The 14923-nt window shown below is 39.7% G+C and overlaps 1 protein-coding gene across 1 annotated transcript; it reads left to right on the forward strand.

The window, feature by feature from the left end:
* The first annotated feature begins 918 nt into the window (after nucleotides 1-918).
* kcnmb3 (potassium calcium-activated channel subfamily M regulatory beta subunit 3) lies at nucleotides 919-13076 on the forward strand. Its single transcript, XM_088354911.1, has 4 exons — nucleotides 919-1004; nucleotides 5737-5940; nucleotides 8837-9011; nucleotides 12708-13076. The coding sequence occupies exons 1-4, from the start codon at nucleotides 919-921 to the stop codon at nucleotides 13074-13076; spliced, it is 834 nt and encodes a 277-aa protein (XP_088211037.1).
* Nucleotides 13077-14923: the final 1847 nt, after the last annotated feature.

Consider the following 14923-nt stretch of genomic DNA (forward strand, 5'->3'; position numbering starts at 1 on the left):
TCAAATCTCAGGGGGAAGACCATCCCACCGCACCGTGGCCCAAATGGAGAACGCTTTGGATCTCTTCTTGGCTCTTGAGTACCCCAAACAAAAACATTGGTAAAGACAGGGGGAAAGAAAGAAAATGGTTGCTTTATTTTCACTTTGAGTCTCTGTATTTTGTTTTCTTCCTCATGGTTTTTAGCACCCTTTTTGTTGCAAAATAAAATACAGTGATATTTAGTGTTCAAAAATAGACACTGACCCTTTAACATTAAACTTTCATATTAAGGCGGGGGGCCCAAAAAAAAAAATTAAACCAGACCCAGCCCAAACCCCACCAATTAACTTGATTTGAGGGACTGAGGCCGAAGCAAACGCCAATTTTCATATTTTGTTTGTGAGGAGGTGTAAGGGTATCATTGCATTGAATTTAAGGTCAGGCTCGGGCCGGGCTCAGGCTTAAGCCTAAGATCTTACCTCTACCTCAAACTGTCATCCTGGGGGCCGCCATTTTCCAGCTCGCTGCGAGTTTAAGACCGCCGCTATAAATAATGAGCCGGAGTCCAAAGTCACATGGATCCGACCGAATTGGTAGGAAAGTCCTCTGCAAAGCTTCCGTAATCAAGATCCAAACAAGACGTGACATCCATCTCGCCCACCCCGGCCCACTGAGAGGCCATTAAGCATCCTACCTGGCTTACCTGTGCCGGTTTCTATAGAAACAGACACAGAGGTGGAAGCTGTTTTCGCTCTCACCTTTGAGCCTGAGTAAACAAACGACTTTCTCCCTCAGCGGTCGGCTTCCGTCCCTTCGGTTTGGTCGCCGCTGGAGCCCGCCGGAGACGATCCGCCTTGAGCTGTTGACATACACACATTAAACTTTGGGGAAGACAGAGAAGAGCTTGTTAGGTGAATATCGGGAGTGCCCGAGTCAAGATGTTCTTGAACACGGCCTCTCCCCGGAGATCCTTCAGCATCCCCGTCAACATCAACTTGCAGGGGGCTCGCAGGCGACAAACACGGTAGGAGGACCATCGACCATTGACACGGCCCGGAAACAAGATCTAAATCAGTGGAAACGCTGCTAAAGTTTTAACCTTGCGATTCTGCATATGAATAAAACTTAATCCTTTAGCTAGACAAATTAAAAGACCGTTCTAAATTTGTATTTCATGTTAAGATAAGATGTTTTTTAGTCAAATAGGAAAAAATAGACATAAAGATATCCATCCATCCATCCATTATCTGCACCGCTTATCCTCAGTAGTGTCGCGGGGGTGCTGGAGCCCATCCCAGCTATTTTCCGGCAGTGGGCAGGGGACACCCTGAACTGGTTGCTGGCCAGTCGCAGGGTACACAGGGACAGACCATTCGCTCGCTCATTCACACCTAGGGACAATTTGGACCGGCCAATTAACCTAACAAGCATGCTTTTTCGGAATGTGGGAGGAAAGCGGAGTGCCCGGAGGAAACCCACGCGAGCACGGGGAGAACATGCAAACTCCACACAGGAGGTTTGATCTCATGACCTCAGAACTGTGCCACACACGCGCCAACCACTGCAGACATAATGATAGTATGTACAAAATACATTTTTACTCCATTGAGGGAAAACATTTAACTTTTTAAATACCGCATTTTACAGATTATAAGGCGCACCCAAAAAAAACCAAACTGGCAAGAAATGTGCGCCTCATAATCCATGCCTTGAGTATTATTACAATTGGAAATGCATACCGTGTATTGATTAGTCGATAGTTATCGCTGATTGAAGCCAGATAACGACGGTACAATTAGGCCGCTACGGACATAGATGAAGCAGGGAAAGGCAATGGGTCTTATTACACAATTTTTTGTCACAGTACCAGATACAAATGTTAAAGAAAAAAAAAATGAAAGTAATTAAAAATCGGTATAACATTCTGTTTCACTTTTCATTAGCCCAAACTGAGTGACAAATGTTGAATACGTGCGGCCATGCGTAGACTTATATCTTTCAGGATCAGTTCACAAATAATTACAAATGTTCTCTCCTACACTTTATTACCAAACTCTTCAATACCGAGCTCACTCCCTCACAGTTTTTCATGCATTCATTGCTTAAAGGACTTTTCCCCAAGATTAGCATTTCTTCCCATGATGTACACAACACCCATCATGTGACCTGAATTTTATAACACTGTATTTTTAAATACATTTTTATATCTGAGACTGCACATTTTTTGTTTGAGCCAACCGCAAGACTTAAATGGTTATCACTTGTTGGAGAGAGGTCACAGATTAAAACCTTAAATACTCGCCCGACATTTTATCGCCGGCAGGTTGTGGGTTTTAACAAATGTGGCAATGATTTTATTTAAAAGGTATTATGACACCCAATAACAATTACCACAGGATGAATACATCCTTTTGTCACTTGACTCTGCTGCTTTCATTTTGTCACTTCTCCGTCATCCTCAGTGTGGCATTAAAACAGATTGCTGGCCCTTTAAGGTAAAATCTATCCTGTGAAGAAACATTTCCTGTTGACTTGTAGCTACAAGTGCGCAAGGAACAAAACAATTTTTTATGAAACAGTTCAGATTATTGATGTTAAGTCCTTTACCTAACAAAATATCTCCTTATAGATAGACATATGTAAGAGAAGCCATATTATAGATATTAAACAATCTGGTTTTGTGGTCCCATTGATAGAATTTAACAACAGTAGTATAGTAAAATCTATGTTTTAATAACTTCTTACGTGACATTATTGACTTTGTATAGCCTAACTCTTTGAAGTAAACAGTGGGTGAGCAAACTGGAAAAATCCTCCTCAGCAGGGGATCAGACCTTAGTTGTGAAAAGCAGGAGTCGTTAAGACAAGTCGTGGGCTATCAGGGCCTGCAAAGCCTTCTCTACTGGCCTAAAAATATCTGAATCATGTGAAAACTTATTAAATAATTCAAAATTTTCTGTCAGCTTCATTTATTTTCCTCAGTTGCGCTTTTGCTTTCATATTAAAGCATTGATGCCACGGCAAGAAATACACCCAGAGGCCTTCACAATCAGTTCTGCAGGCCCTGTGGGGTAAAATATGTTTTTATAAAACTGTTGGTTTGGCCTTTCAGATTTCGAGTTGGCAACGGCAGGTCCTTTTAAAAGGAAATGTCAGCAGTTTCACAAACTGTCATACGCTAAGGGCCAAAAAAATTGAAGTATCGGATTGAAAAGCTGAAGAAAATTACCCGTGACCATTGCTTCTGTCAAACAGACTTTTTCAACCCTAAATCCAATAAAGATTTATGCCAGAGATTCGAAAAGGCTGGCTCGATTCTCAGCATTAGCTTTGATGGCGATAGAAAAAAACTTCTTGATGGAACTGAAACGCACGGAGTAACTGTGCAACAGATTAATTGAAATCTTCTTGAGCAAAGAAAGGAGGACCTATTTTCTGCACGGATAACAAGGGTTTTTGGTGACTAAATTGATGTTATATTCCTAAAGAATATTGCAATTGTATGAGGTCATTATTGATGTTTTTCATATATGCTGCAGTAAATGTTTTATAGCCAAAAAATAGATATTGAGGGTTGGATTGATCGATCACATTGAAGGTGTCGCTGGTTAATAAAGATACACAGGCACATATGTCTTATTTCACATAAAGTAGACTTTGCCCCTAGAAGTTCAAAAACAGCATTCAGATTATTATTTTGCTTGTGAAATATCAAAGAAGCAGCAGAATGGAACAGCTTTTTCCATAGAAGGAGTTAGCCATTTTGTTATTTGCTGTCAACTGACTATGACATCATAATGCTGCATTCAGGGAAGTCGTAAGTTCAGATTTGAAAGCCTAGGTGAATACAAACCTCAAAGATGGTTGATTTAAAGGGACAGTGTATATTATTTGCTACCAAAAATGAGTGTGAAATAGCACAAGGCAGAATATAAATTACAGCGACTCAAAGTGACCAAAAGACACCATTATGCTTTTCATTGTTTGCCCAGACTCTCTGAGGTTTTTGGGTAACCAAGCCAGAAAATGGTGGACAACTCAGTGTTGTCAACCCCCCCTGTGTTATTTAAAAAAAAAAGTAAATTTCTTGACCTACAAGTATTTTATAAAATGCATGTTGACATGGGTAGTTTATGATTTTTATTTTTTTATTTTTTAGGAGAGGCTCATGTCATGTAAAATGAATGCTAATTTCTCCAACTAAGAGTACTTTTTTAAAAACACATGTTTATATGGTACTTCATGTATTTTTGCTTATTGATTAAATCCATACCACTTGGAGACACTAAATAACACACACTGGCCCTTTAAAACCAATTTGGTTGATAGTTTAAACCACTTTTTGAATAAGAAAATATTGGTTACATATTTCAAAAAGCAAAAAACGTTGTCATGATAAACTAAGCAATAACATTTGTATTACTGAAAATTTGATTTTGCCGTTCACTGTCTCCCATCTGATTCAAGTTGGTTGTGTCGAATTTCTTTTCATTCTTTGCAACTCAAAAGGCCTTTAAAGTGCGCTTTTTGTGGTTTGACGCTGGAAAAGAAATTAGATTTTCCATTTTCCACGAATGCAGCCTCAGGGCTCAGCTGGTGGACCGAACCCAGAAACTGGTGAGCTGTGATTGGTTGTTACCAAAGCCCTTGGGCACTGAGATAACATTTTCATTTGACGTCAGGCGGCAATAAAAAATCAAAATGCAACATTACACACAAGTTGTGTTGTAGGCTATTTAAGCCAAAGTACATATTAAAATTGGCCTGAGAGGGATAGGCACCACGAGGCTGTACTAGCCCAAGACAGACCACAGGAAATGGTGCCCATACAACCTAGATGGTTTAGGGATCCATGAACTGTGAACAAATTGGAATATTTTTTAACTGTAATTTATAAATTTTAGAACATAACATAGACACTACCTGGAAAATGGTAAAATATTCAGAATCATTTTGTCTAGTTTAAACACTGTTTTAAGGCTCTAGATCAAAAAGTATATTTGAAAAAATACATAAAACACCATTTGTACACGACCCAAACTCACACATGCGAGGAAGATGCTCTCTGACAAATAAATGCAGAGCGGCCAAACATTGAAAATCACATTTCATAATACACAAAAAAAAAATTTCAAATTTTGAAATTAGTTTTTGTTGGATTAAAGAGCGCAATTCCAGCAGATGGCCTTAATGAACCGTAATAATCGAGGAACAATCAACATTGTTAATACAAAATTAAGCATTGCTTGATTTTTTTTTCTCCAAAAGTGGCCCTAAATTGTCGTTTTACTAATTCAATTCTAGGGTTATGGAGTGGGGTGGCAGCATGTACACACATACACACTCAGTGAGCACAGGAATGGTTAAAAAATGAGAGACAACAGGAAAAAAAGAAATAAAGTAAAAGAGAATTGTGTGAAACTAGGAAAAGGAATTGTTTCATGGCTCCAAAGCAGAATTTAATGTCTGCAAGACCAAAATTTCACATATAACCAACAACTTCTATAGGCACTAGATACAGGACACCCAAATCTGAAGTTGTTTGGGAGCTGGCTCGCTAACAGAAGCCAGAATTCCAATCACTATTTTTACACCCTTACCCTATACTAAACAACTTTCACTTCTTCACTAAAAACCTTGCTTGAAATCTTCTCTTTTCAATGAAAAACGTTGAATGTGCATTCTTCTCCCTCAGAGTTCATCCTGCCCAAAATACAGTAAATATTCATTGAGTATGCTTATCATTGAGAACACAGGGAGCTCCTCCACAGGGTGACGGCCCAAGAAAATGACAGAAGCGGAATTGCAGAGGATCCCGACGAACAGCGAGTGAGAACCCAGAAGTCGGTGGCGAGCATCGGGGAAGAGAGAGCCATCTTGTTGGGCTTCAGCATGATGGCATTCTCCGTACTCATGTACTTTGTGGTTGGGATCACAACGGTCAAGCCGCATGTAAACAGGTAGAAATGATAACAGAAGGTGCAAGCTATATTCTCTGTGTCCAATTCAAAACATCTGGTTCAATGAGACAGTTTTTCAAATTTAAAAAATAAGCTGACAAGAGCAGTTCAGTGGTCGATTTTTAATGCAATAGAACGAAGTCCCACAAAAAAACATGAGTAAAACGAAAAAGACAGAATGTATTCCGGGCTTGTTTAGAGAAGCTTGTACACTAAAAAAATATTAGGAAACCAGCCAAGTAGCAGTTCATAAGACATGGGCATGGTTTGAAAGATTAGTCTCTGTGAAAACTTCCAGTTTACCAAATTTACATTATTTTCAACCTTGGGCAAGATAAGCTGACTCGTTGGAATTTCAAAGTGTTCTGGCATGGTTACAGACACAAACTATATTCTATCCATCTATCTATCTATCTATTTATCTATTTATCTATTTATCTATTTATCTATCTATCTATCTATCTATCTATCTATCTATCTATCTATCTATCTATCTATCTATCTATCTATCTATCTATCTATCTATCTATCTATCTATCTATCTATCTATCTATCTATCTATCTATCTATCTATCTATCTATCTATCTATCTATCTTTCTTTCTTGGTCATATCCCTCAAGAGGGGTGACCGACAACAAGACAAACAAATACATTAAGAAAATAAAAGGGGAAAAAATAGCAAAAAACACACACAAAACTTTTTGGACAATGGCCAACTCAATTGCCCAAACACCCAAACAAGTTAGGCACCTCGGCACCTAAGTTGGTCATGTTTTAGTCCCTCCAGATGAAACGGGACACGAGAAAGCAGCCATGTCACTGGGGTCAGGGTGACACAACACACTCTTCTGTTCAACAGCAGGGCCCGACAGCTTTCACTGGTTTAACCCTGCCGCATCATACGGGTGCCCGGCCCATCCTTAAGAACGCATTCCACAATCCCACTATCCTTTCACAACACAAACTATTAGTAACTCAAATACACAGTCTAAAGGAAATGCTTCACCCAAATAAATTAATCAATAACTAAAATAGCTGTGTGCCAATAGAGCGTTGGTATGCGAAATCATTTTTGGGTGGCATTTCCCTTTCTGGCGAGGTCATTGGCACAGTAGAATTGAAAACCCAAATAGTAAAACAGTATTTAGTTCTGAGGTCATGTGATCAAATCCAGCTACCAGCCTTCCAGTGTGGAGTTTGCATGATCTGCCCGGCACTCCGGTTTCCTCCCACATTCTAAAAACATGCATGTCAGGTTAATTAGCCAGTGCAAATTGTCTCTAAGTGTGAAAGAGCGAGTGAATTTTCTGTCCCTGTATGCCCTGCGTCTGGCTGGTAACCCTTTCAGGGTGTTCCCTGCCCACTGCCTAAGGATACCTAGGATGGGCTCGAGCACCCCAGCGACCCTACTGAGGATAAGTGATAAGTGATGCAGCTAATGTGTGTGTGTGTGTGTACATTTATATATATATATATATATATATATATATATATATATATATATATATATATATATATATATATATATATATATATATATATATATAAATATATGAAACCCTAACTGGGCTAATCCTAACCGGAATAACCCAAACCCTGACCCTAACCCAACCCTAAACCCAACCCTAATCCCTAACCAGGCTAACCCTAACCCTGACCTTAACCCGCACCCTGTACCCGAACCCGAACCGGGCTAACCCGAACCAAGCTAACCCTAAACCCAACCCTAACCGGCCTAACTGGGCTTACCGGGCTAACCGGGCTAATCGGGCTAACCGGGCTAACCCTAACCCTAACCACAACCCCTAACCCTAACCCTAACCCAAATCTAACCCTAACTATAACCTTGATGCTAACCCTAAACATAACCTGACCACTGATCAACTACTCACAGCAACTGGAACCCCTCCATAAATTCAACCTGGAGCAAATCAATGACCACATCTCCAGGAACATGCCATACCTACCAAAACTCCCAGAACAGGACTTCCACACCACACAGGACGGAATCCACTGGACAGGTAAGACGGGCTCCAGGAACCAATGGCAGCAAAGTTCCTAACCTAACTAGCCAGTGCCTCCAGGAACCACTGTCAGCAAAGATTACTAACCTAACCCCTAAACTTTAACTTTAACTTAATTGTTAACTTTAACTTTAACTTTTACTTTTACTTTTACTCCAACCCAAACCCTAACCCTAACCCTAAGTCAGTCAGACAAATAAATATTTGTGAATAAAGACACAAACACACACACACACACACACGCATACATATAACCCTAACCCTTTACATATATATATATATATATATATATATATATATATATATATATAAACCCTATAGTGTGTGTTAGTCTTTATATACAAATATTTGTCTGTCTGTCCGACTGGGTGTCAGACCACCCAAGAACAGGGGGAATGAGTTTACATATAAAAATCATCTTTCACAGGCAGAAGGGGGGTTACTCAAGAGGTGAAAAAAGCCAACTCAGCACATTAGGTTTTGTTGACTCAGCATTTTTCTGAGATCCACTCTTCCAGCCCAGAACGATATTGAATATCAACAGTATTCCAGGATTTTAGTCTCCATCTAGACTCTTTGGGATTTCCATTCTTATTCGCCAAAAAGGGAAATGCCACCCAAAATCGGTTTCGTGTCTCAACACTGGTGAGGTTTTCTATTGGTGCACAACCATTTTAGTCTTACATATCGTCATCTTCGTATGTGTGTGTATGTGTGTGTCAGTGTTTCTGCCCTCATCGTAATACAAGTCCCGGTCTCTTTCTCTGTCTTTAAGTGTCTCTGTTATTTCTTATCTTTGACCCTGTTGGTGCGTAGAGTAACGTGTACGTCGGTAGCTTGGGATGAACTCATGCCACCTTATGTGCCGCAGTAGGTGGGAGGAGGAGGACGTTTGTGTTCTGGTGCACGCTGAAATCCTGCACGAGTGGGTGGACTGCAGAGGTGTGAGCAGCATGCCGTGCCTGGCGGTCACTGTAAATCTTACGCGCGCCAATCAAAGAGCCTTTCTGCACTTGAACGAGGAGTCGGTGTTGCTTACACCCAAAGTAAGGATCAATCAAGTTCAGCCAATGTGGATGCAGTCATGATCAAAAAACCTTTATGCAAATACATCATTTTTTTGTAGACTGCTTTATGTTTTAGTTCCCAATTTTCTTTTAAATGTTTTCCCTCAACAAGGCGTATTAGTTCATCTATTCTGTTCACATGTAAGGTTAGGGCGGATCAATAACAAATCAGTAGCAAACTGCACATATCAGAAAAAAGGCAAGTTATGAATGAATGCTCTTCTTCAACTGCGATATCATTATACTTTGCCAGCAAGAGCTGAAATAATAATTAAAAAGGAAATAGATGAATTCATTGTTTTCGCTGTCAAATTATGATGTAGTATTTATTAGTTATATTGGAAATTCTCTTCCACTACTCGCTTCGGTAAAGTAACAGTAAATGGTAAAGGGTCAATGATGACAATGTGTAATATTTTACCACTAGATGCAGCTGTATGGTGTCGTGCAAATGGAAACGAGTGCTAAAAAGCACAAGACAGTATACAGACTACAGAAACTCAAAGAGACCAAAATGCATCATTTTAGTTTATTGCCAAGGTTTCTGGGTAGCTTAAGCAACAGAATAACAGACATTTATGTCGGCTCTCTTTAGATCAAATACATGCTTCTGGACACGGGAATATTTTAAAAAATACATGTGTAAATGACTGTTCATGTATTTTGCTTATTATTTGAAGGTGGGCTGTGTCATTTGAGGTGTCCATAACCCTCTTTATATGCATTTTTTGGTTACACAATGTATGTCGGTGTACGTTTTTTGGATGTGAACTTAAAATGTGATAACTCAACTATTTGTGAATATTTGTTTACCTGTAACCCCTCAAAATCTTCAGGGTCATCAGACTTATCCATATACATACAGTTTTTTTATTTATTTATTTCTCCCCTGGCTCTTAGGACAGTACCTATATATTTTAGCTTCATATTAGTCAAAAAGTGGTGATTTTTTTTTTTCAGCACATGCCATTTTTTTGATAATACTATAGTAGTCTTCCCAAAAACCTTGCACACGGCATGCCAGTGTACATTATTTGGAAGTGACCTTGAAGTGTGATAACTCTGTCATCTATGAACATTTTTTGACTTCCAATCACTCAAAATGTTCCGTGGCATCAGGCCTATCCATACAGATTTTGAGTTATTTTTTATTCACCCGCTAAACTTGAGGGGGCGGCAGTAGCTCAGGAGGTAGAGCGCTCGTCTTGGGATCAAGGGATCCCAGTTCGAATCCCGGCTTGTCCGTGTTACATGTCGAAGTGTCCTTGGGTAAGACACTGAACCCCTAATACCCCCAATAAGCAGGTTAGCGCCTTATATGGCTGCAAGGCCGCTATTGGGAAATGTGGAGTACATTGTAAAGCGCTTTGGGAAGTCATTGACTTGAAAAGCGCTATATAAATGCAGATCATTTCATTTCATTTCATTTCATGAAGAACATTGTAGCAGCAAGCATCAAACGACCCAGTTCTTTGTCCCACAGGCTCTTTGCTGACTCGTCTTTTGACTTGTATATTCCAGCTAAAACGAGAAGTCTTAAGTATGCATGGAGTTGCTGTGCGGTGATCGTGTTCCAGCGCATAATTATTCCCCCCCCCTTATAAATTAGACATTGCGACTATGTAGTCAATAATTTCCTCAAAAAAATAAACTGAGTGCAGTGGCTGGGCTACTGATGCGGGCAATTGCAAAGTTGGCCCAAGGTATGGTAGCGTTGGAGGTTTAAAGTGGCCAGCCAATTTATGTGATAGAGACCACATAATTTTTTTCATTTTTGGATCGCCAAATGTTTTCTCCACTCACGTCTTCCACATAATCTTGCATATTTTCATCACCCAGATCTTCCTCTATGTCCCCTTTATCCACACCGTCACCCGGGTCATCGTTGTCAGAAACCTCTTCCGTTTGTCTGCCAAGCAATCAGGTTCAAAATCCTCATCGGAATAGTCCAAGGGGTCAGAGAAAAAAAAAATTCCGGTTCAGATTTTCCCCTCCATGACCAAATCGACAAAGTATTTCCTTTCCATCCTGCCCAAGTCAGTGCCCCTAAATACATTTTGCCAAAGAGGTCACGATCCACACAGCAGACAGCGGCGTTAATAGGCACGGGCGAGGCGGGCAGCCCGGTGGTGGGGGTTGTGGGCATTAGGAGGTGGTCTCGCCCAGGGAGTCATTTTGTGTAGAACCGCCACTGCAAACAGCTGACCAATGATAGTTGAGAGTAGAGCAAGTTTTTCTTTGAATTGTTAACACTTCCCACAGGAATCATCCTGATCTTATCTTTCCCACCAATCAATTAGTTGTTTATCTATGAAGCAGCGCAGGGTCAACACGCCCCCAAAAGCTTTGGCTGTGCCAAGAGGCAAAATTTTCAAAAAGTCTTTTGATTTTATTTTGCGGGGGGTTTTGGGGTTTTTAAGGGTTATTGATCTATCTTCGTTATTCATTATCCGTTATCGGTCAGTTCATTATATGCTACAAAGTCTAGGAGCCGGGACACTTACTCTCAGCCAAAAGGCTAAGCTAAGGTCCTAGCCCTAAAGCCTTGTTGCGATCATTGCGAATGCACCGCATACTATTGACCTCACGGCACTAACGAGATAAAACCCAAAATTTCACAAATTGTATTGAAATACAACAGGTTTAGGTGTTTAGTTAAGTCAAAGATTATGAATTATAATGGATGTCAACACGTCCAAATAATGTACAGAGCACGCTTTGTGTATAGTATCTCGTTGTCTTCTAAAAGCAATAACATTTAAATCACAGCACAGTGCCATTTTGAACTTTCACATACAGTATTGGAATATTTGAGCTCCCAAATGTGTACTTTTCAATTCTCTCTTTTTGATTGAAAACACAAAAGACATACAAAAGTACATAACATGTACCTGTGTGCCACGAGGGTTAAAAAAGCTTTTCTCTATTAAGTATGTGTCAAAAATGTTTAACTTAGTTCAAAGAGCCCTTATGCTTTATTCTCCCCTCAGCTGATCTTCTTTTATTTTACTTTTAGCAAAGGTGTTTGGGGCAGAACAGGAGGAATAGGGGTTGGGGGAGAGTGCTGGAGAGTGACGGCATGCTTGTTTCAATTATTTTTTTTGTCTAGCATGAAAATGGTGAAAATAAGAAAAGGCGTGATGCCACTTTCCATCGCCCCACCCCAAACAGCGGATTTAAGGCGTATTATTATTATTATTATAATTATCATCATCGGTTATTGTTATCGTTATACTTAGCGTTATCATCGCTAACGTTATTAATCGGCTGGGCTATTATAGATATTGTTGTGGTGCAGGAAATCTTGCCGAGCACTTCCTAATAGCAACTATTTCCAGTTACATTACACAATACGACAAAATCTAGTGGCCAAATATTACACAGTCTCCCTTTGGTCAATATATATATATATATATATATATATATATATATATATATATATATATATATATTTATATATATATATATATATATATATTTTTTTTTTTTAAATTATGTGTTGTTGATCGTTCAGATTTCCTTCAATGTATTTACAGTAGAGTACTTTGATACTGCAGTAGTTTTTCTATTTTTAATATTATCTTTATTCTCTATGTAATGTTTTAAATTGTAATCCTTTTATATCATTCCTTTTATTATTTTGGGAAAATAAAGAAGGTTTTGTCTTCTTGGCAGTGTTTCTACATCCCCAAATGTAAAATGGAGCAAACGGAACTTGAAAGTGAAGCCCTGAAGGTGAAAACAAACTTGGATGCTCAGCTGGGAAGCGGCACCTCCTGCCTCAGAGACAGGACCCGGCACCCCAGGGATGTGATTTTGAGCAGGAAATACACTCTGAGGAGGACGCTGAGTGCACTGCTGTGGCCCAGCCTGATGCTGGCCGGCGGTGCCTTGCTTGTGGGCCTGGTCAAAGTCACACAATGTCTTGCTCATCTGTCGGCCCAGATATGCAGCGTGACGGCGGGGGGGCCCCCGACTTCCATCTACGTTAGGGCAAAATTCTACAAACTTATCCAGAGGTCGCCTATGTCCTCGCCGATGTAATCTTGTCCGAGGAGAAGCAAAGTGACAAAAGTCATCGTGACCATTTTAATGAGATCGAAGGAGCGGTGTAGAACTGTAGCCTTCTACTGAGATGCATTAAGTAGGGATGGGCGATACTGGGAATTTTAATATTGATAAGATCCAAATTGTTAAATGCTAGTATAGATTATCACCGATATTTTTTGATGTCACCATTATTGAACAATTAAACCCTTCCCCTTCAATTAGTTTATATCAGGGTTGTCCAAACTTTTCAGAAAGCGGACCAGATTTGGTATGCTAAAGATTTGGTATTCTAAAGATTTGGGAGGCCCGACTATTCAGTCTGGCATTAATTGGACAGTCCTAAATAAATTCAACCTCTGTGAAAGGTTTGCAGTGTTTGGTGATCTGCGTTGCAAAATCGTAGCTCGTCTTTGTAGCACTTTCATTCGACTCAGGGGTCTTGTAAAAAAGCACTGCTGTCCAGGTAACTTTTTGTAGTCAGTATCCCACTCGATATTATACTCTTTGAAAACAGCCACAGTCCATTTCTTGGCAAAGTAGGCGCACACAGTTATTTAGGATTTCGGTGAAAAAAAATACTCCATAGTACTTTCATTTACAGCCGCCATGACGGAAATGGGATGGGCTAAAATTCTCACGAGTAACCCAAGAGCAAGGTGCCCTAAGGGCTACTGCCATCATCTGGTGGAGTGATGATTTTTTTTGTAGAAATTGATTTTGTGCTGTGGTTGCCACAAATAATTATTTTTATGACAGAGGCCGCGGGCCAGGAAAAATCTGAACATGACTGGTTTATATTAACAATAAACACAGTACAAAGATTCTAAACATTAAAAATTATTTTTTATTGGATAAATACAATTCAAACATTAACAGTACAGACCATATACATATTTCTATTACCACTTTTTCAGAACAAATACCAAAAGAGTTACGTAAAAAAGCACCGATGTGACAAAAATATAAATATAACAATGTCTGCATGTCAAATAGACCTTCCATTGCGCAATATTTTGAAAATAAAGTCAAAAGTGCAAATAGTACAAACAACACAATCTAAAAACCTTCAACAGTATGATAAATAATATACTCCCATTACAATAACTGTTAAAGAGAAAAATGTCAAGAGAGTCAAACCCAAAAATCGGCAATGTAGCAAACAAGCCCCTTTAGCTCTGTTGTCATAGTGACCTAGGAATCCCAGGTCTTTCTTCAGAAACAGTAACATGTTTACATTATTAGTTGCAGCTAGTTTGTTCTCTGTAAGAGCAACTTCTTTCATATGTTTATCTGGCATTGTCCTTTTCCGTTTTGGGGAGAGAAAAAAAAAGTCCACACTGAGCTGCGCTTCCCGTTTGCCTCTCAGAAGCTATCATATTTAACTTCTGATAAGTCTGCACACAATGATTTGGCCCTTTCTTCTCCCTGGCTGGTGAGATCCAGCAGCAGGCCAGGTAGGGAGAGGTGTCATAAATGTGCCTGTCAGTCATTTAAACAGGCATAAACCTAGAGAGTGGGTGAGGCGCTGGGTGAGAGATAGAAGGACTGCGCTACCTACATATAGAAGCAGCGCCTTGAGAGCCTCTGTGGAGGGGTGATGTTTGAAGCCCCACGAAACGGGTGTACCATGTGATTCAATAAATGATTCGCTAGGTTTAAGTGTAGTTCAAAATAAAGGCGGAAAATAAATGCTATGGATTTCCCTTAACTTCGCCCGAGTCCAAATACTTTTGGAATAACGTCTTATGTTGAATTAATTAAGTCAAGTTAAGTCAAGTCATGTTTATTTGTATAGCCCTTAATCACAAAGAGTCTCAAAGGGCTGCACAGATCAAAGACTA

Source organism: Urocampus carinirostris, chromosome 1 (assembly GCF_059441175.1).
Source record: "Urocampus carinirostris isolate Australia breed hairy pipefish chromosome 1, RoL_Ucar_1.0, whole genome shotgun sequence".
In the NCBI taxonomy this organism is placed as follows: domain Eukaryota; kingdom Metazoa; phylum Chordata; class Actinopteri; order Syngnathiformes; family Syngnathidae; genus Urocampus; species Urocampus carinirostris.

What these genes read in the sequence shown, in the direction of transcription:
- kcnmb3 (XM_088354911.1), top strand. Translation starts at nt 919, where the DNA reads ATGTTCTTGAACACGGCCTCTCCCCGGAGATCCTTCAGCATCCCCGTC. An exon ending in GTCAAGCCGCATGTAAACAG is followed by an intron (nt 5,941 to 8,836) that starts GTAGAAATGATA and finishes TATGTGCCGCAG; the next exon opens with TAGGTGGGAGGAGGAGGACG. An exon ending in CGGTGTTGCTTACACCCAAA is followed by an intron (nt 9,012 to 12,707) that starts GTAAGGATCAAT and finishes TCTTCTTGGCAG; the next exon opens with TGTTTCTACATCCCCAAATG.